We start from the raw sequence: 21,677 nt of genomic DNA on the forward strand, positions 1-21,677 counted from the left end.
TTGCTACTGACCCTTACTAGCTATGTGACCTTGGGCAACTCACTTAACCTCTTGCTCAAATGCCTCATATGGGAACATCACTGGAAGAACTATACTGAGAATTAAATGAAAACACATAAGTGAAGTAACTAACTTAATACCTGGCCTATATAATAGATGCTCAAGAAATTCTAATTTCCTCCTTCCCTTTCCTCTTCTACCAGAATATTATTTTAAAACTAAGACTTTTTTGCATTTTATTCATGAATTCCTCCACAATACTTAGAACAATGCCTTTCATATAAGGTGCTTGATATTGTTTGAGTTAAACAATATAATTTAAGGAATAGCTTGATACAACCCCTATGGAGAACAGTATGGAGGTTCCTTAAAAAACTAAAAATAGAACTACCATATGATCCAGCAATCCCATTCCTGGGCATACATCCAGAGAAAACCATAATTCAAAAAGAGTCATGTACCACAATGTTCATTGCAGCTCTATTTACAATAGCCAGGACATGGAAGCAACCTAGATGTCCATCAACAGACGAATGGATAAAGAAGATGTGGTATATATATATACAATGGAATATTACTCGGCCATAAAAAGGGATGAAATTGTGCCATTTGCAGAGATGTGGATGGACCTAGAGACTGTCATACAGAGTGAAGTTAAGTCAGAAAGAGAAAAACAAATATCCTATATTAATGCACATGTGTGGAATCTAGAAAAATGGTACAGATGAACTTACCTGCAAAACAGAAATAGAGACACAGGTGTAGAGAACAAACATGAATACCAAGGGGAGAAGGCAGGGTGGGATGGACTGGGAGATTGAGATTGACATATATACACTACTATGTATGAAATAGATAACTAATGAGAACCAACTATACAGCACAGGGAACTCTACTCAGTGCTCTATGGTGACCTAAATGGGAAGGAAATCCAACAAAGAGGGGATATATGTATACGTATAGCTGATTCACTTTGCTGTACAGCAGAAATTAACACAACATTGTAAAGCAACTGTATTCCAATTTAAAAAAAAAAGGGAAGAGCGTGATCAGCAGAGCATAGATACCTCAAATTTCTATTTTTTAGAAATGCAGGGGCTTTCCTGGTGGCACAGTGGTTGAGAATCTGCCTGCCCATGCGGGGGACACGGGTTCGAGCTCTGGTCTGGGAAGATCTCACATGCTGCGGAGCAACTAAGCCCGTGCGCCACAACTACTGAGTCTGCGCTCTAGAGCTTGCGAGCCACAACTACTGAGCCTGTGCACCATAACTAATGAAGCCCATACACCGCAACGAACAGTAGCTCTTGCTCGCCGCAACTAGAGAAAGCCCACGCACAGCAACGAAGACCAATGCAGCCAAAAATAAATAAATAAAATAAATTTATTTTTTAAAATGTAAATGATTAGATTTGGCAATAGAATCAGAATTAATTACTCCCCTATGCAGATATGCGGACTGCATATAATAAAAAAATCTTAATAACAGGTGTTGAGAGAATAGTGCAGGTCACTTAAAAAAGACTGGGGTGGCCTTTTAAATAACATATAATAACATCTAGAAATGAACCTCAAAAGAATATTAATCATTAAGGTATCAAAAACACATGCCACTGCCACAACTATTTTCAATTTACAGAATGTATGATATTCTAGCAAAGTGTCCAAATTACACAAAATTCTTGTGAGTCTTTTTTGTTGTGGTTCTTCTGATTTAGGAGACCGCAAAACTCTAAATATGCCATCCTTATTGTTTATTTAAGATGCTGCTGACCTACTTTCAGGACGTAGCTTTGGGCTGCTTTTCCAAGAGGAGTTAGGGGTTTGTGCTGAGCTGACCTAGTCTCAAAGTTAAGCTGTCTTCCAAACACTGGCAATCCTTGGTGACAGAGCTACGCATACTCAGAGCTGCAGTCTGTGGCACGGACTGAGTTTTTTTTTTCCTTACTTGTTCCAAGCTCAATTTAACCAGCTGAACTAATTATAGCAGGAGTTTGTTTATTAAGCACTTCCACATCCTTTCTAATAGGGATCATGACTCTGATTTTACACTCTCGTCCCAACTCCAATGTTTTAAACATTTATTTTTAATGGTATAAGATTATGATAGTAATAAAAATCCTCACAAGTCACTAGTCAGGCACATTTGTTGATGATTGAACTGGGGCATGAAATTCAAGGAGAACTCATTTGTGGAAAAAAGTAACTTTATAAGATATATTGGGTTGGCCAAAAAGTTCGTTCAGTTAGTGAATACATTGTTCAATAAAGTTCTTCATGAAAATGAAAAACATGCCTTTTATTTTTACTTAAAACTGAATGAACTTTTTGGCCAACCCAACAGTTTAAAAGATATAGGTTACAAGTAGTTGTGCCTCCAAGAAAATACATATAAGAGTAGCTACGAGCCTCAAGGGTCACCTTCTGAATGTGTTCATTAAAGTTTAGATAACTCAAGGGAGCCCTAGAAAGAAAGTTTCTCCTAGGACAGAAGTGTGATCTAGGAAGGAACTGGTATAAAATATCTTGACTGACACAAACTACTTTCTTTCTTTTTTGTTAAATTAATAAACTACTTTCTAAATAAAAAATAAACTCAAATATGAAACATTAAAAGGTTGTAAGAGCTGGGAAATTCTGAAAAGCCACATGGATTGCCTCAGAGTTTCTTTCTTACTCCACCCCTTTAAACTTGTGGCGCACCACAGTAATCGAACACAAATAACCCTCGTTTTACAAACGAGGATTGCTGGAGCATAGAAAAAGATCATGTTTTATTTACTTATTTATTTTAATTAATTTATTTATTCATTTATTTTTGGCTGCATCGGGTCTTCATTGCTGGGCACATGCGGGCTTTCTCTAGGTGCGGAGAGTGGGGCCTACTCTTCGTTGGGGTGCACGGGCTTCTCATTGCAGTGGCTTCTCTTGTTGCGAAGCACGAGCTCTAGGCATGCGGGCTTCAGTAGTTGTGGCACACGGGCTCATTAGTTGTGGCTCACAGGCTCTAGAGCGCAGGCTCAGTAGTTGTGGCGCATGGGCTTAGTTGCTCCACGGCATGTGGGATCTTCCCGGACCAGGGCTCGAACCCGTGTCCCCTGCATTGGCAGGCTGATTCTTAACCACTGTGCTACCAGGGAAGTCCCAAGATCATGTTTTTGTTTTTGTTTTTTTTATAATTTGCCAGTTATTACAAGCAGCACTCAGGGCTGCTGCATTTGCCCCACAGGCCATGTATGCCAACTCCAAGGGGCGCCATTCACATAGATTTCAATGTGAGTGGTGCTCTCTGGGGCTCTACAAAGCTCCATTACAGAAAGCTGCACATTTTAAAAATGGACAGCATATCCTTTAAACCCAATTTAGGATATTATCACTGTTTTGAATAAACAAATAGCACTTCTGATGTAGAAGCAAAAGTGATGGTGTTTGACATCTGAGTGGTACCATGAGCACTTATTTTAACTTCATCAATGTGCTGAAAATGGAAAGAAAATGGCAAACTTGGAATTCAAAAATTAAAAGTGAACACAGTGACATTCTAGTGGAGGGAAAAGGAAAAATTTTTTCAATAGGTGGTGCTAGGTCAACTGGGTATCCATATAGAAAAAGAAAAAAAGGGACTTCCCTAGTGGTGCAGGGTATCCAAATGGCCAACAAGCATACGGGAAGGGCCGCAGCTTCATTAGTCATCAAGGAAATGCAAATTAAAACCAAAATACAATGTCATTACAACCTCCAAAGGTGAAAATTAAAAAAGAAGAAAAGTACAAATGTTGACAAAGATGTGAAGCTACTGGAACTCTCATATGTCACTGGTGGAAGAGGAAAAGTCTGACAGTAATCATTAAAGGTGAACATGACCCAGCAATTCTACTGCCAGTTACACAGAGAGAAATCATATAATGTAAAAGATAGCTATCAAATAATGAGACTAGTTATAACTCCATATATGAAAAGAACTCGTTATAGTAAACACGCTGTGTGTATACATGTATTTTGTGTATCTTCCAATTTCATTTCCGGTGGCTTTTTAAATTGAAAATTGAAATACATAGTTTTAACTTCTGTCTTCTCCTTTTAAACAAAGTAAGCTTAAAACAAACCAATCTTATACTTAAACATAGACCATGCAATAAATATCATCAATATGGTGAAAGTATGCCCCCAGATAGTCTGTATCAATGAAGCAGTTTTCTATTCCAATCTGACACTCATAAAAATACTAATTAAATTTCAAAATAAAAATACAAGATACAATAATGAAAGGCAGATTATAAGATATTGTCCCTATCTAGATAGTGTCCCTAGACTGGCACTATGAGTCCACAAAAACATGTACTTAAGGAATTTATATAGCCTTACATGGCTAAGCACCTCCAGTCTAGTTCAGATTTCTATATCGAACTAGACACAAAGAAAAGTACTGAGAGGCCTGAAACTGAATTTTAAATTGGCACAGATGGCATGTTTATAACATCCCCACAATATGCTGAGTGTTCTCCATAAAACCAAACTAGACACAGTCCCTGCCTCTAGGGGACTTAAAATCTAAAAGTAGATGAGGCAGCCTAATTCAAAGAAAGTAAACAAATAAAAGGAAACAAAGAAGGGAATGTAAGAGCAGAGAGGCCTGCATTAATCTCTCAGCTCCCCGAAGGGTAACAGGCCAATCTGAACAGTGGAGAAGGAAAGCTAACAAGTCAGTTTCCTTATTTACCATCATACTTAATATGACACTGTGCAGTAAATATTCTCTAAAAAATTGTGCTGACCAGACTGAAAATGCTTTGTTGTTCTCTAGTTTCAACATTCAGAAAGTCTAAATCTCCATAATAGATGTAATATATACCCCACTGGGTGTGTGTAAAGGACATTAAACAGCCCATGCATAGTGACTGATTTACAGTCCAAAATCTAAATTACTGAATCCAAAGCACATGAAAGCATTATTTCAAAAATCCTGGCTCAACAGGCAATTAATTAATGTGACACAACCATCTTTATATCAACACTTCTAAAACAAGACAGTGATTCTTACTGGATTGCATTTTTTATGTTGTCTCTAAAGGGATATATGAGCTATAATTGGTTTGTCTGTAAACAAACACTTCATGGGCTTATAATTCAGACTCTGATCTCCTTATCCAGTTGACTAGAGCTATTTCAATAGGGAGATGTCAAACAATTCTCAGAAATGTCTCTGAATACAGAACCCCTCTAAACACTTGAATTAAAATATCTTTATTTTAAACTGTGAAGATTCTTTCCTGAAGACTTCAAAATGCTGATGACATCCAATTAATTAAGTTATAGGAACCAAATTCACTTCAGTAAACTGGTCCTGGCTGCTTCGCTGTCTCTTTGGATCAGGTATCTCTGGCAAAGGCTGTTTATTAAAAATAATGATGATAATGCAGCCAAATTCCACACAAAAGGAAGATGATGAAGAAAGCAATGACACTATTGAGTTTGCCACATCAAAGTAATATTTATTAAATTTGAACTATAAAGAGCACAATTTAGAATAAATGTTTGAGGTCAGGTTAGGGACATTATCTACCCAATATCTCAGATCTGAAACCACTTTCCCCCATGCTCTCTAGAGCAACCATAATATGACTTTCAATTTCCCAAAATGCTACCTTGCCTGTAATTTAAAACATGGCTTCCTTTTAAAGGGAAGACTCAACAACCTCCCTTTATATGTAATATTTCCATCATAGGAATTACATAAATAAAAATATATTTTGGACAAATACAAGGTATCCCAGTAAAAAAATGTATTTGAATCTACTTTATGAAGTATTATGGTAAAAATGCACTTATTCCAGGAACCCAAACTCTAAACCTTGAGATCACCATGATTCCTTCTTCCCTTCACACCTCATCGTCTACACGAATCAGTACCAAGTTGTTTAGATTCTCCTTTAGTCCAGATCCTCCCACTGAAAGGGTTCTAGAAGGAGGCCCATCCTATAGAAAAACTGAGGTCCAAAGGGCAGAAGAGTTGGAGAAAAGCCAGAGGAGAGACATTTCAGGATAAGAAGCCAAAGGTTTGAACCAGGGAGACACTATTAAAGAACTGGTCAGTAGATGGAGGGGTCTGAAGAGACTGCCCAGATTACTGAGCCTTAGAGATTTGACTTGAAAGGCCAAGCAGGGGGAGGTACGGTGGGTCAGACCAATTAAAAAAGGCCAGGTGGTACAAACACCCACAATTTTCCTCACATACTCCCTTTTCCAAATGCCCTCTGCCACCAGGATGGCTCAGACCCTCCTGGACCTCATTTGAACAAGTGTAATGCTGTCTTAACTAACCTGCTGTCCTCCTACTTCTCTACCAACACACTGTGGTCAAAATCATCTTCTTGAAGTACCATGTCAAACCCTTTCAATGTTTTTCCATTAGCCTTAATAGAAGATTTATAAATCCTTAAAATGGTTTCCAGGATCTGACTGCTCTCTAGCCCCACACTTTCCCCCAACATTCTCTGCACCAGTCACAGTGACTTTCAATTCCCCAAAATGCTGTCTTGTCTCTAGTTTCAAACATGACTTCCTTTTAGATAGAAGACTCCTAATCACCACCCCCCTCAACTTTCACTTTCATGTCTCATCTTAAACATCATTTCCTTAGGGCGGCTTTCCTTGAACCCTCCAAAGGGTCCCTGCTATATTCCCATGGCACTCTTGTACTTCCCTTTTCGTGATGTACTACAAATCTATAACTACAAACAGTAAAGAATCTTGTGTTCTATGAGGGCAAGAATGTATACCTAGCAATAGGATTAAGAATGTTTCTTCTTTACTCAAAAATCTTCAATGGCATCCCCCAACTCCTGCATTAAGTACACATTTGTCAGCATGAGTCTTCAAGGCCCTCCACAGTATGAACTTTTATGGTCTAATATTTTCTGAATGCTTCCCAAAAGCATGATTATCTGTTCCCTTCCAAATAAGCCATGTACTTTCCAGTGCCTTCATTTCTGTAGCTTCCTCTATGGACCTAGCTTCCCTGTCTTAAAAAATGCTATTCTTCCAAATATGCCATTCTTCCAAACCTATATCCAATTCCACCTTTTCCGTATAATTTTTCCTAATTTCCCCAAAATATATTTGGCCTCTCCCACCTTTGACTCCCCTCCTGCTCAAATGTTGTATTTTCCTTATGGTACTTTCCTAAGTCTACCTAGTTGTTATGGTACATCTCATATCCTTACTAGTTTAAAATTTCTTAGATAATGTTGGTTATACCTTGCTTTTCCATATATCTCCTTATCGCATTTTGTATATGCCTTATATACATAAGGTGCTCTATAAGTGCATTAACTTGAATCTAAAAAATCTACTACATGTAAAGCAGTTGTGTAAGGCAGCTGTCTAAATATGTGGATAAAATAATCTTTTAAGTACAAAAGATACCTTTGAAACAGATGGATGCTAAATGGAATTAGAAAAGCTCATTATGTTACCCATACAAAAACAGAAATACATCTTATTTGCATCTCAAATAAATGCTCTTTAATCAAAAAGTAATATATCTTTAGAGACTCATTCATCTTATATTATACATTAAGATGCCCACATTTATTTCAATACTGACAATTTAAAATAAATATAATTTTAACTCAAGTTTCATGCAGCAGTAGAGCACAGTGTCACTGCTCAATATTTATTTTTGTGACCATTTTTGCTGTTTGCTGGACAAAAGAAAACAGCAAATAACATTATTTAGATGTGCTTAAGATTGTAAGTCAGAAAAGACCACAGAAGTTATCTAGTTCAACTAATTATATTTCTAGATAAAGAAAATAAAGACTATGAGTTTCTTGGCCAAGGTCACAAAGCCAAAGCCAGGACACAGGCTCAGACCATCTGACTTCCACTCCAGCACTCCTCCCACTCCAAAACAATACTCACCTCAAGGCTGTAATAACTAGAGCACATTATTTTCAGTTGACATTGGAGCCAACAATACTCCAGTACTGAATGAAGGACATCTGCACATTTTCAGTCATGCTCAAGAGAAACAAAAGTGTGACAAATGAAGAAATGAAAAGGAATGCTTATTATCTTTTTCCCAGGAGCCTTCTTTCTTATAAATGGTTAGAAATGAACACTACTTCACAAGCTTTGAGAGGGTCTGTGTTCAAAGACACTCTGAAAGGCGAGAAAAACATGATAGGAAATTACATACATAATAGAATTTTGACACACGATGGAACATGCAACACAACATTTTAAATGCTACATTATCAAAAGTTACTATTTATTTCATAGTAACCAAGAAAGATGGTGCTTCAGGGAAAAAGAAAAAAGGTAGCAGCCTATTTCTCAAAACCCACTTAAAACACAAACCTATCTACCAATATGTACTAAATATTTACCTTCTTACAGTTCTATCCCTAATAACTGGCACATAGTAGGTACTTAATAAGTATTTTCATAATAAAGTAATTAATCTCTCTTAGTATCACCCAGTACTATTCTTGAATACTGCAATTGTACATCAGTGACTATAAAATGCTGCTACTTGTAGCAGAAAACAATGAGCATTGACAGTTTGTATCAAACAGAAACGTTCTAAGACTAGCACATTTTACAATGTGTGTGAATCTATACATGTGTATGTGTGCTTGTATGTATGTATATAGGTTCATTTGTTTTCTCTCTATATACATATGTACACATATATGTATATGACATGTATTTTTGACAATAGTGATTTTACCTAAAGATCTTATGCTATGGGACAGTGATTTTCAAACTTTCCTTACAGCAAGTCATAGTAAGAAAAACATTATATACCACAACCTAGTACACATAACACATACACGCACAGGAATACATATACATAACTAAAACAAAGATTTCATGAAACAACACCATTACTATACCCAAAGCACTAATGTTTTCTATTCCATTTTTTAAAATGCAGTTTGTGTCCCCCTAAACTGATTTTGTCACCCCTGCTCTGAAAGCTCATAAAAGTGCGAGAAGACACTAAAACATTGGCAAGGTGTAAATGTCTTAGTTTGGCATTCATTACTTAAACATAGCCTAGGCTGTACAGACACCAAACGGACACTGGCAAAATGAAGACAAGAAATTATTGAACATTGTTCATTGAAAAGCTATGCTGAAAACCGGAAGGACGTTACCATTGTGTAAGTAAAAAATAGAGACCACATTCTGGGCCATAAAACAAGCCTCAAAAATTTTAAAGGAGTCAATAATAGATATTCTGATCACAATGGAATTAAATTAGAAATCAATAACAGAAAGCTCTCTAAAATCCCAATTATTTAGGAAATAAATAATATATTTTTAAATAACTCAAGAATCAAAAAAGAAAACAAAAGGGAAATTAGAAAATATTTTTAACTAAATGAAGATGAAAATACAACACATCAAAACCTGGGGGAAGCAAAAACACCAGCAAGAGTTTTACTAGTTTATGGGACTTCCCTGGTGGCGCAGTGGTTAAGAATCCACCTGCCAATGTAGGGAACACAGGTTCCTGGTCCAGGAAGATACCACATGCCGCAGAGCAACTAAGCCCGTGTGCCACAACTACTGAGCCCGTGTGCTGCAACTACTGAAGCCCGCGTGCTCTAGGGTCCGGTGCCGCAACAAGAGAAGCCACCGCAGTAAGAAGCCTGTGCACTGCAACGAAGAGCAGCCCCAGCTCGCCGCAACTAGAAAAAGCCCACCCACAGCAATGAAGACCCAACTCAGCCAATAATTAATTTATTTATTTAAAAAAACAGTTCAATCAACATACATTAAAAATAAATAAATTAAAGAAAAAAAGAGTTTTACTGGTTTAGAGAAGAACAATGAGCCCAGGCCACCAAGTCTGCTGGGTTACCTCTAGAGCAATCCAAACTACTCACAAAAGGAGGGTGGTCACCTGGAGTGAGAACCATCAGGTTAATTTTACTGCGAATAAAGTTTAAGGTGAACAAACCCCCCACCTCACCCCAGTTAGAAAGGCTTTCCTAAATCTGAAAGACTAGGAATCTAATAACAATCTGCTGTCAGTGAAGGAGAAGAGCCACGCAAACAGGGATAATATGAATACAGAACAGTGGGGGAAACATCCAGAAAGAGGAAAGACAGGAAGCTGCAGAGCATAGTGTGATCCAACGGGCAGTGCTAGATGGAGTTTTTCAGGACGGTTTCTTCCCCATACTACGGACAACTCCTGGAACATAGGAGCCTCGTACTACTGTCTAATGTATGTAACTGAACCTTCACAGATTCATCCCAAGACCAAATTAAATGCAGAAAAAAACCCTCAGCTTCTCAGAGGCCATCTAGATCAAAGCAGGCCAGAATCAGAACCTGTTTGGCCTTCATTTGTTCTGAGGTGGTCTGCGGACCCCTCCAATCCTGAAACCCTGCAAATCTGGGTTATATTATATATTCCAGTATTTTTTAATCCAGCATACAGGGTTAAGAGGAGAGAGAACAAGTATCTCAATACTTAATTTTTTAATTACACATAGCATCAGTTTACCCACTTTTTAAAAAAGGGGTGGGGGGAGCTAATACATTACAGACAACCATTAACTCAGTTTGATGCAAAGTATTAGGCTGATCATTTTGATTAGCGGTGCTCATTAAATACATTTCCTACATGTATTTCAGGGAACTAAAATGAATAAGGATGCTATTCTGCTTTGCTGGAAGCGATCCCACATCCTGCTAGGTTTGGTTTTTATAACATGTGCCTGGCTTCCTAAAGCAGGCATAAACAGCCTTATTAGATCTATGCTATTTATTTCCACAGAGAAGAAACCTCAGAACTTTTAAACTAGGATAGGTTATCTAATCTTTTTACACCTTGGTTGTGATAAAGGAAGAAAAATATATGATCTTGGCGGCAAAAGGAAGACTGAATTTAATTACAAAGATTTAAATGCAGAAAAATGCATACAGTGGCTTTTTAGAAAAAGAACACTTTCTTCCTTTCATCTCGAGGCAAACCATTTATCTACCAAGAAGCATGAATAGTGTGTTCTTTTTAAAATGTTTTTAGAAGTCATATCCTTTTTTACTGAAGGAACCTGGAGTCTTAGACTTAATCTTGTAATCTGAAAGTCTTTCTAATATATCTGTGTAATCTGAACTGTTGACTACTATTCAAAGCCATTATAGGAACTAAATAGCTAGATCAATTCGTAAACCATTTTCTCAAATGAAAACCTCACAATGAAATGATACTTTTGACAGAACATTTATGAATTACACCAATTTTTCTAAATCCTTTTGGAGGAGAAACATTTTAAGTGATGGAATAAAGATGAACAAAGTTACATTATTCTTTTACCATGTTAACCGGTCTAGTGCACATTACCTCAGAGCAAAAACTTATAATGCATAATCAACAAGCTGAGTGATGCATCAGTGAAAATGATTAAATATGCCAAGGTCTTAATTATAATACCACATTACATTTGTACAGAATATTCCAGTTTGCAAAACACTTACATCCATAAACTCATTTGACTCTATGTCCTTCAGTTTAAGTACAATAGATAGAAGATGTGAGTCTACCTGGATATACTGAAATAGTTAAAAGCAGGGACTCTGGAGCCAACTGTCTGGTTTGGGCTCTTAGTGCTGCCACTTACAATTACAAAATGTGATTCTGAGTACATTACTCAACATCTTTATGCCTTAGTTTTATCATCTGTAAAATGGGGATAATAATCGTTTCTACCTCTTGGGCCCACTAATGATTAAATCAATTAATATATGTCAAGCACTTAATACAGTATCTAGCACAGAGGAACCATTATATATTATACATGCTGGTTGTACTTATCAGCAGCTGTATGGATAGGGAAACAAGCTGGTAAGTCACAGAGCCAGGAACAGAAACCAGAGCTTCTTCTCCCATCTGATGCTCCATCCACAAAGGGCTGGGGTTTTTTTTCTGTTTGTTTTTTTGAAGTATCCTAAGGTTTTCTAGACTGACATAAAATAGTTTAATGCGGAAGTGTACAAATCAAAAAATTCAACAGTTCAGAATACTTATAAAGTATTTTAATTTATATATACATTTTAAGTTAAATTGACTATTAAAAATACGAATATTCCATTTTGGCAGCAGAACTATATACTGAGGAATAGTCATCTGTGTTGCTATATTTGCAAAATAAAACTCAAATCTAGACGGAAATATACTAAGATGATAACTGTGTTAGAATTTCCTTTCTTTTTTTTTCCCTTTCTGGTTTTCAAGACATTCAGTATTGTGATATAACATTCATAATTAAAAAAAATTATTTCCAGGGACTTCCCTGATGGCGCAGTGGTTAAGAATCTGTCTGCCAACACAGGGGACATGGGTTCGAGCCCTGGTCCGGGAAGATCCCACATGCCACGTAGCAACTAAGACCGTGCACCACAACTATTGAGCCTGCACTCTAGAGCCTGCGAGCCACGACTACTTAAGCCCATGCGCCTAGAGCCCATGCTCCACAACAAGAGAAGCCACCACAATGAGAAGGCCACGTGCCCAACAAAGAGTAGCCCCCGCTCGCCGCAACTAGAGAAAGCCCACGCGCAGCAATGAAGACCCAATGCAGCCAAAAATTAATTAATTAAAAAAATGATTTCCAAAAAAAGTTTACCAAGGTATGAAAATAGTATTCATAGAATAAACACTTCAAAATTAATTCTAGAAAATAATAAATGTCCAGCTGAAAAACTGCCCTCTTTTTTCAGACATGTTTTAGGGGATCTTTCCTCAGACTTTGTTCAAATTTTTTCCCTTTAGTGATTCAGGTGACTGTGACAACATCTTCCATTGTGTCTAAAAATAGGGCATGGGTGTGTAAATTTATGAGCCGAAATGCAAAACTGGCATTGGATGTCTAAATCAGAGTATTAAATCATTTAGCATACTCTAGCATAAAAATATATTCTGAGCACTCATATCCACATGCTTTGTATATTCATACAATTTTAATTCAACTATCTTTAATCTTTTCAGACGAAGTGAAGTTATGAACTTTTAAAAACATGCCAAATCACTTAAGATATTAACCTGGACAAAGCACTCCACTCCAAACCTCAAGCTCCTTCTCTAATAAGGACAGTAGACTAGAATGTCAGTCAGTGGTTCACAACCTTCTTTCCACCCCAGCGCATCTGTGGGATTCAACATCTCTCCATTTACAGCAGTGGGGACAGTCTGAAAATGTCCCACAGGTGATTCTGATACACTACCTTATAACAGGAGTCCCCAGCCCCCAGGGGCGGACTGGATACTGGTCCATGGCCTGTTAGGAACCGGGCTGCACAGCAGGAGGTGAGCAGTGGGCCAGCGAGCGAAGCTTCATCTGCGGCTCCCCATCGCTCGCATTACAGCCTGAACCATCCCCCCCCATCGCTCGCATTACCACCCCCCATAGAAAAACTGTCTTCCACAAAACCGGTCCCTGGTGCCAAAAAGGTTGGGGACCACTGTCTGTAAGCTATTCCCCTGCCCTCCACCCCACTCCACTCCTGCAGAGTTCTTTAAGGTTCTGCACAGTTCTAAAGCTTGCCACTGTAGGTACACGAAAATCACAACCCAATGACCTGGAAGGTACCTGACAGTGTTACTTTATTACATTTTAAAAGAAAGGCCGAAAGTTAATTATGCGTATTCTTTTGTTGAAGCACGCAAGATTCAAAAACAATCTGTAAACTGATGATATCAAAGACAGCTTTTAACTTAACTGTTCATATGGCAAACAGCACAGCTCCCCTGGAATTTGCTTCTAGTCAAGGAGGTAGGTAAAGAAAAAGGAAAAGTGGGGAATCAAATAAAATGCCTCCTGAAGTTGAAAGAATGGCTGGAAAAGAGATTTGTACAAGTTAACTTTTCTGATAACAGAGAAGAAAAGCCAAAGACTGATATGCAGAGATGAGATATTATGTGATCCCAAATTTTTCTTTTTTTTTAAAGACAACTCTGTTATAAACTAATAATAACCAATAGCTACTAAAAATATGATTTTCATATATGCCATATTATAAATATAAGCTAAATATATTGGCTTAGCATGGTGATTGATAATTGCCCAGTATATTTACAAATAGTGTCAATTTTCTTTGAATGCTTACTTACTGTGGACAAATTCTACGGTATTTAAAAGCTACTGGATGTGCGAAGTCTTGTGAAAAATTCTCACAACTAGGGAAGAAGGAAATGGAATCTTAAGACTTCCTTGCAAAAATGTGTTTACCTCAAATGTGAGCCAACATTACATCATCATTAATAAGTACACAAGACATGGCAAAGATGCTGAGTGTGGCTTCAAAATTAGTATTTTCTACATGAAAAAAATGTGTAATTGCATTATCTTCAAATCAGAAAACACATTAATCAATAAATGCTGATGATTAGCTATGTGTATTGTAGTGAGAGGAACCTTAAAAGGCACAAAAAAATAACAGTATTTCACAGATTTAGTATTTGACCTCTCCCCCACCCCCGGCAAACCGGCTGGGTCTGAAAGTTGCTGTCCTCTGTACCAGAAGATGACACCAAGGGTAACTGAGAATACAATGTATACATCTCTATCACTGCTCTGTGGATTCATGCCTGAAAAAGTTGACACAAATTTTTGGTAGCATTTCTTTTGAAATTCTTTGCAAAACATGCTGTCCACTGTTGGCTTAACTTGCTGAACGCACTACCCATTAAAAAAAACAAATTCTCAGTGTTCTCCACATGAACCATAACAGTAAAAACCTAAAACTTGTGTCAGTGAACAGACGTGATAACCCAAAAAGAAATAAAAGTGAAGAGAAAGAAAATGCTCCAACCTCAGTTTTGTAAGATGTTCACATTAGAGACTGTAGCAATAAACATTATGCAAGAGAAGATAATTCCTAACACTGAGTTGGGATGGATAAATATTTGTTTAATGAACATACACATTTCTTCCTCATTCTACAGCCATGTGTCAAAGCATCAAACAATTTAATTTGTGGCAGTTTCTGTTGTGTCACAAACTTTACATATAAGTTTATCACAAGGGGAAAAAAAACCTGCTTGGCTTGACTCACGATGAATCACAGCCAAGAGGTCATCTTGTTGTGTATCAGCAACTATGTTTTCACTACAGCTATGTGACCTAAAGTGGCAGCAGAAGAGGCACCAAAATAGAAGAGGCAGGAGGTTTCTCCTGGTTTCTCGGCCCCAAAAGAGCTTTTCCACCCCATTCGGGCATCTGAGCAACAGCCAACCGCAGAGGAGAGAAAGAGCAAACCCAACAGCTCCGCGGAGGAAGGCTGCAGGCCCAGGCCCTCCCGGGAGCCCGGGGAGGCAAGCACATAAAGAGGACGGGCTTAAGAAACAGCGTGGAGAAAGCAGCATGACAAGGGCCAAAACTAGCCGGTGTAGGGCAAAATCCAGCAGTGACCGAGCAGCACAGACTGCGGGAAGGTCTGGAGACCAAGGAGGCTCTCCAGCCCGGGCTCGGGGCTCAGCTCCGGCGCGAGCGCACAGCGGGCCCCCTGCCTCCAACAAACATCCAGCACACGGGACCTACCGCTGCTCCCACCTCACCTGTCGGGTGCCCGCTGGCCCCGCCGGCGTCTCTGGCCCCCGGTCCCCGCCCCGGCCCATCCTCCCTTGACGTTCCCTCGCGGCGCGTCTCTAGGGGCCACCGCCGGGGTCAGCGTGGGCAGGGGTCCGAAGCCCGCCCTGCCGCCCCAGGCCTGGCCCCGGCACTCACTTTCTGAATCCGCTTCAGCGCCATGGGTCAGGGAGGGCGGCTGGGATACCGGCCGGCTGGGGTCGGCTGCGGGGCTCGGGGGCGTGGGGTCGTCGCGGGCCCGGCTCGCCGGCTCCTCGGCTGGCTCAGCCGGGTGAATCCCCAGCTCGCCGCTCTCTGGCTCGCTCTGGGTGCTGATGCCTGCTCCTAGGGCGCCCGAGCGCGAGTGTGCGCGAGTATGCGGGCGGGGACGCCGGCGAGACTCTTTTGTTTCCGCTTTTGCTTCTGGGAAGGAGCCTGCGCCCGCCCCGCCCCGCCAGGCACACTGGGAAGTGTAGTTTCTGCGCCCTGCTCGGCCGCCGCCCTGGGCCGGGCTGGTTACTCACCGCTGACCTCGACCCACAGCGTGCGCTCAGAGCTGCCGGCTCTGGAGTTGGTCCCTGCAATTGGATTTTGATCAAGGTACTGAACCTGGAGTTCCCAATCTGTAAAATGAGGATAACAAATTAGCTCGAAAAACATGTACCGGATTCGAATATGTGCTACAGCTCGTCTTGTTATTTTTACCTTTACAGATTTCACTGTTCTCAAATACATGAATTGCCTAAATTTCTCACACATGCACAGACTCATTCCAGTTATGACGCCTTACTTACCTCCTTAGTTTCTGTTTCAAAAGGCGCCTCTTCTGTCCGACGCTAATCTCGCATGCCTGCTCCTCCTTGGAACTGTGAATTCTGAGCTTCGTCCTCACTCTTGTCTCCTTTTCCGTTGGCAGTACAATGCCTGCTCAATCCACATAGTCTGCTCGCACTCCTCACTCCCCCAATTCTTATGAACTTGTGTGTTCATTAAAACTTGCCTTCTGCTTTCAGCAGCAGAATTCGGTTTTCACCAAAGTTGAGCCTGAGCTTCTAATTCCCGAATCCAATTCACTCCTTTTCCTCTGTGATGTTTTTGAGCCATTTGATTGCTGGCTACCCTTTCGCTTTTCAAAACGCTCACCGCCTCCCGCTTCCGGAGCACCAGGGTGGTTGGCTCTTCTACTTCTCTGACTTACTCTTTTCTGTTACCAGCTCCTCTTCTCAAGAGTTAGAGTGCCCTGGAGTTCCAATCCCTGATCTCTCACCATCACTATCTTCCTAGAAAGTAGACTTCGTGTCCTCCCATGTCCTGGGAGGCCACCCAGCATGGCTGGAGGAGCTTGGGCTTCGTAGATTGACCCCCTATCCTGGAGTGGAATCCCAACTCTGACCCCTACCACTGTGTGACCGTGTAGCTACATAAACTCTCTAAGCCTCAGTTTCCTCATGTCCAAAGCGGTAATAATCTCTAGATATGTTATTGTAAGAATTCACTGATATTAATGTAATGTGCCAAACACAGTACCTAATATGCTGAAAGTGCTGTATAACAATTATTTCCTTATTTGTTTTTATCTATATGATGATGCCTTTAAAATCTGTCTTTCCAACCAAACTGTCACCCCAGTTTCAGCCTTTTGTGTCCAAAAGTCTACTGGACATGTGCAACTTCCTCCCCTGTGGCCAGGAATCAGAATGTGTTACCAGGTGAGGGCTGAAGGGAAAGCTTTTCAGGAAGTCCAGAACAATAGCTACCATAGCATTCTAAAGGCTTACAAAGAGCAAGGAGCAAAAATCCATTCATGTAACTTAAAAGAAAATGTCTAGGGAAATAGGATCGTGAAAGAATGGTAGAAATAATTAATGGAATCTGAAACTTAATTTAGAAGCCTGTCATTCCCCCTCCCCGCCCTCCCACCCAAAATAAACAAAAACTAAAACTGGTCTGGAGCCTGGCTACTCTCTTACTTTCCTTTCCCTGAGGTCTCGCTTCTCTCTGCACGCTGGCCTGCCCTCCTTTTTCCAGCTCCCGCCTTAACTTCTCTTGTACAAGGCATGAGCTCCCACCACCCTTAGCCCACTTTTTGACACTCTTCAAGCAACTGCTCCTGCTGCTAAATGGCCAAGCCTTTTGGTACTCCCTATTTATCTCCCTAAAAGGAAGAATTCCATTGACACAACTCATCTTTTTACATTTTCAGCTAGTGAGCAAAGTATATGTAGATTGACTTGGGTTAGTTGGCCACCCATGGTCAAATCAGCTGTGGGAAGTTTGAAGTACTGTGGGGCAAAGAGGTTTCTGAAACACACCAGCAAGGTCATATCATCCTGTAGAGAGGTGTATTGGGGCCAGCTTGATGCACCATCTTTGTGCTCCAGAAAGTGGGGCCCTACCCCAAACATTGCTCTTCCTTTTTATAGGGCAAGCATGAGAGTGTCCTTGTAAATAGGGGAGAAATAGTCTGAGCTTGGGCATCAGCTGCTTTGGGGAGTTGCATTCCCAAGCTGATAGCATTTGGATAGTATCATGTAGGAAGTGAGGCCATGCTTAGCTGCTCCCACTATGGGGAAGCACTAGTTGCAGGTAGCTCATTACCAGGAAGCCCAGAAAAAAACCTCCAGGGTCATTAAGTGGACAGTCCTGATAGGACAGTCCATCATCACTCCATAGATAACAAAAACACACACTTAACGCAGAGGCTACAATCAGGGCAATTTCATTCAAAAGGCCCGGACACTGGCATTAATTTCTCCCTCTTCCAGGTTATCCTACATACTGCTACAAGACGCAGTAGTCAAATCACTCCATTGCTTAAAAACCTCTATTGGTTTGTATCATGGAAGTCCAATGCCTCAGCTTACTGCAAAATACCCATCCCAATTTGTCCCTAAATGCCTCCTTCCGACTTTAGCTCACACATTATAGTTAATTAATGTCACGTGTCTTTGCACAATGCATTCTCTCTGCATAGAACGACCTCCCACCCTGCACCTGACAAACCCAACTCAAATGATACAGACTTTGTGGGAGGGATTGCGCTTCTTTCAGAAACTCATATTTGAGGATATGGAGCAGCTATTCTCAGCACTTGGAATACAGAATGGTCGCTGGATGATGTTAATCAGGAAAAAGAATGGTCCAGGGGAAGAAGTTCAATTAAGTAATTAAGACATTAGGAGAAGTCTCTGGAGAGGTTCGCTGACCAAGTAAAAGAGGTGACTGAAGAGCTTCTTGGGACCAGGTGGAGTGTGCTGAGTCTTTGACAGACTCAAAGCAACCATCTGGGCAGTTTATGAAGACCCTGGAGAAACTGACACACTGATCTGGCCAGAAATTATCAGAGTAGAGTGAAAAGGAAGGGTTCGATGAAAAGATTCAGGCATTCCTGGTGAGTGTGGCATGATGGAGCAGGGCATGTGTCAGGACTCCGGAGTCTGTAGTCGCTGAACTTGGCCCTGGCTGAGTGAGGTGAGCAGAGAGGCCACCCTGCTAGGAATACCATCACCAGCTCTGCTCTCTCTGGAACAGAAGTTACCTGTTTCTCAGGTACTGCTGGGAACAGTCGCTGATAGCCAGTTTTGCTTCTCTTCCACCTGTTCTCTATATAAACATGTTTGTCTTTGCAACTATAAGAGCTCCTTTTAGTTTTTCTCTCTGTGCCTCTTTGTGGCTGTGCTGTCAAAAGCCTTCGTAGAGGGCCTCCCCACTCAAATGCTCCCAGTTCTTTTGAGCTGTGGGTGCTTTTTGGGGCTGATGAGAGCTCTCATTTGTCCTGGGACAGTTCTGGGCATATAGGCCACCATGGTCTTCAGATACAGGAGGGCCTTTTCCCCTTTGATTCTACTGTCCCATAACTGTAAAACCAGAATCACCAGGGGTCAAAACCCAGTCAGGAGAGTTGGGATGGCTCAGAACAGGTGTTTGGCACACATGTAGTTCAAGCATTCTTCCTTTTAAAGTATTTCCAGAATAGCTGTCTGGCTTGTTGGCTCACAGATTCTAACCTTACCCCCTCCCCCACTAACTCTGTCCAGCTACCCGCCGGAAGATTCAAGGGGACCATTCCCAGGCTGGGGCCTGTGTGTGAAGCATGAATTTCCTTGTCCCCAAAGAAATCTCCATAGGGTTAGAACCCAGTGTTGAGGTAGCTTCTGCTTGAAACTAGGCCAGAACCATGGTTTAAGAAGGGCACAGAGCAGACAGCCTCAAAGGTTGTGCAACCAACCATAAACTTTTCAGGAGGTACTTCCTTTAAGGGCGTTTTCTGTTATGTGTACCCTTCTAGGGCCTACATTTACTTCAAAAGTGTTTCTGTCTATTTTGTAGCCTATTTTTTAAACGGTTAATTAAAACCAATTTCGAGCACTGAACAGCAAGCAGAATGTTTGAACATTTTTTGGTTTCTGTTTGTTTGATGAGGTATGAGAAGGAAACGCCTTCTGTGGTTCCAGTCATAATCTATTTTAATAAAGTTTTGAGCAGCCCTGGTGTATTAGGTAGGACTCTCCAGAGAAACAGAACCAATAGGGTATACAGTACATAGATATGTAGGAGGAGATTATTATGAGGATTGGCTTACATGGTTACAGAGGCTGAAATATGCCATGATATGGCGCCTGCCAGCTGGAGAACGAGGAAAGCCAGTGGTGACATTCAGTCCAAGTCCGAAGGTCTGAAGACTAGGGAAGCCTATGATGTAACTTCCAGTCTGAGGCCAAAGGCCTGAGAAAGAGGAGGAAAAGAGGGGGATGCTGGTGTAAGTCCTGGAGTCTCAAGGCCCCCAAACCCGGGGCTCCTGTGTCCTCCTATGTGCAAGGGCAGGAGAAAATGGATATCCAAGCTCGAGAAGAGAGGGAGAGAATTTGCCCTTCCCCAGCCTTTTCGTTCCATTTGGGCCCTCAACGGATTGGATGACGCCCGCCCACATTGGGGAGGGTGGATCTTCTTTACTCAGTCTAGTGGTCACTGCCACACACACACCCAGCTATCTGGGCCTCCATTAGCCCAGTCAAGTGGACACCTAAAATTAACCACATCTGGGTAGCTAGAACTCTTCTTAAACAGAGCAACTGAGTCATCTCATTCTTTAGCACAGTGCCCAGCAGACGTCCAGTCTGAGGCAGAGTGGTGTTTCACTGAAGTCCCAGAAGTTTGGACTGGGATTGTGGAAGGTAGGACAAGAAGGGGGTGAGGGCAGATGAGTGGTTGAGGCTCTAGGCCTGGCACCTCTCACCCCCAAAAGTAATTGGAGCAGTTCAGTATGTATCTGTTTTTCTAAACTGTCTTGAGTGGACTTGGGTAAGTTTCCTCATATAAAAGTTGGTTTAATAACACCTACCTCATATAATGAAATGAGGTAATGCACTGATGCGCTTAGCACAGTGAGGGGATCATGGCGCTTTTCAGAAAAATGTTATCTGCTATTGTTGGGTTCTACTTTAGAGTTTGTTAGAAGAATGGTTTCTAGTACTTGAAAATCACTCACTTGGCCCTCATTTAGAAAATGTTTTGATAAGTTATATAAATATACATGAATTCGTTTGTATAAATTTTTTTTAAAGAAGTAACAATGACAATACAGCAGTCTCCCCTCATGTTTTCTTCTCTAAAATGAAAAAAAAAAATCTCTGTAAGAAAATGTCACTAATCAACTCGGTTCAAACTTTTAATGTAAAAAAGATTACATCAGGGACTTCCCTGGTGGTCCAGCGGCTAACTCCCAATGCAGGGGGCCCCGGTTCGATCCCTGGTCAGGGAACTAGATCCCACATGCTGCAACTAAAAAGATCCCGGGTGCCGCAACTAAGAGCTGGTGCAGCCAAGTAAGTAAGTAAATAAATAAATATTAAAAAAAAAAAAAAGATTAAGGCAGTGATAGTTCTAGAGCAGAAAGCTATATGTAGAGAGAATTTTACTCCCTGATTAGATGTGTTCTATTCTTTTGCAGAGTTCTTCCTTCTCAGATCTCTCTTTTTTTTTTTTCTTCTCAATTCCATTTAACAGTTTTCTCCTATGCCAGGAAATCTCTTGCTTCTCCACAGGTATGTTCAGAAACTTAGTTCCTTCATTCTTTGATATGACTTGTCA

At 40.7% G+C, this 21,677-nt stretch overlaps 1 protein-coding gene across 3 annotated transcripts in view; it reads right to left on the minus strand.

Moving 5' to 3' along the window:
• Positions 1-20,211, minus strand: part of UBE2D1 (ubiquitin conjugating enzyme E2 D1) — a 40,146-nt gene extending 19,935 nt beyond the window's left edge. Inside the window, exons 1-2 of one of the 3 annotated variants that reach the window (XM_049697413.1) lie at positions 20,170-20,211; positions 16,112-16,210 (exon numbers count right to left, since the gene is read on the minus strand). In XM_049697413.1, the coding sequence (XP_049553370.1) occupies positions 16,112-16,210; positions 20,170-20,196 (126 nt within the window). In that variant the 5' untranslated portion in view covers positions 20,197-20,211. Of the gene's footprint in view, positions 1-15,746; positions 16,020-16,111; positions 16,211-20,169 lie in introns of those variants that run through there. The other 2 variants (XM_004283368.3, XM_004283369.3) reach the window with 2 other exon arrangements.
• Between the last annotated feature and the right edge of the window lie 1,466 nt (positions 20,212-21,677).

Source organism: Orcinus orca, chromosome 14 (genome assembly GCF_937001465.1).
Source record: "Orcinus orca chromosome 14, mOrcOrc1.1, whole genome shotgun sequence".
NCBI classification, from domain to species: Eukaryota; Metazoa; Chordata; class Mammalia; order Artiodactyla; family Delphinidae; genus Orcinus; species Orcinus orca.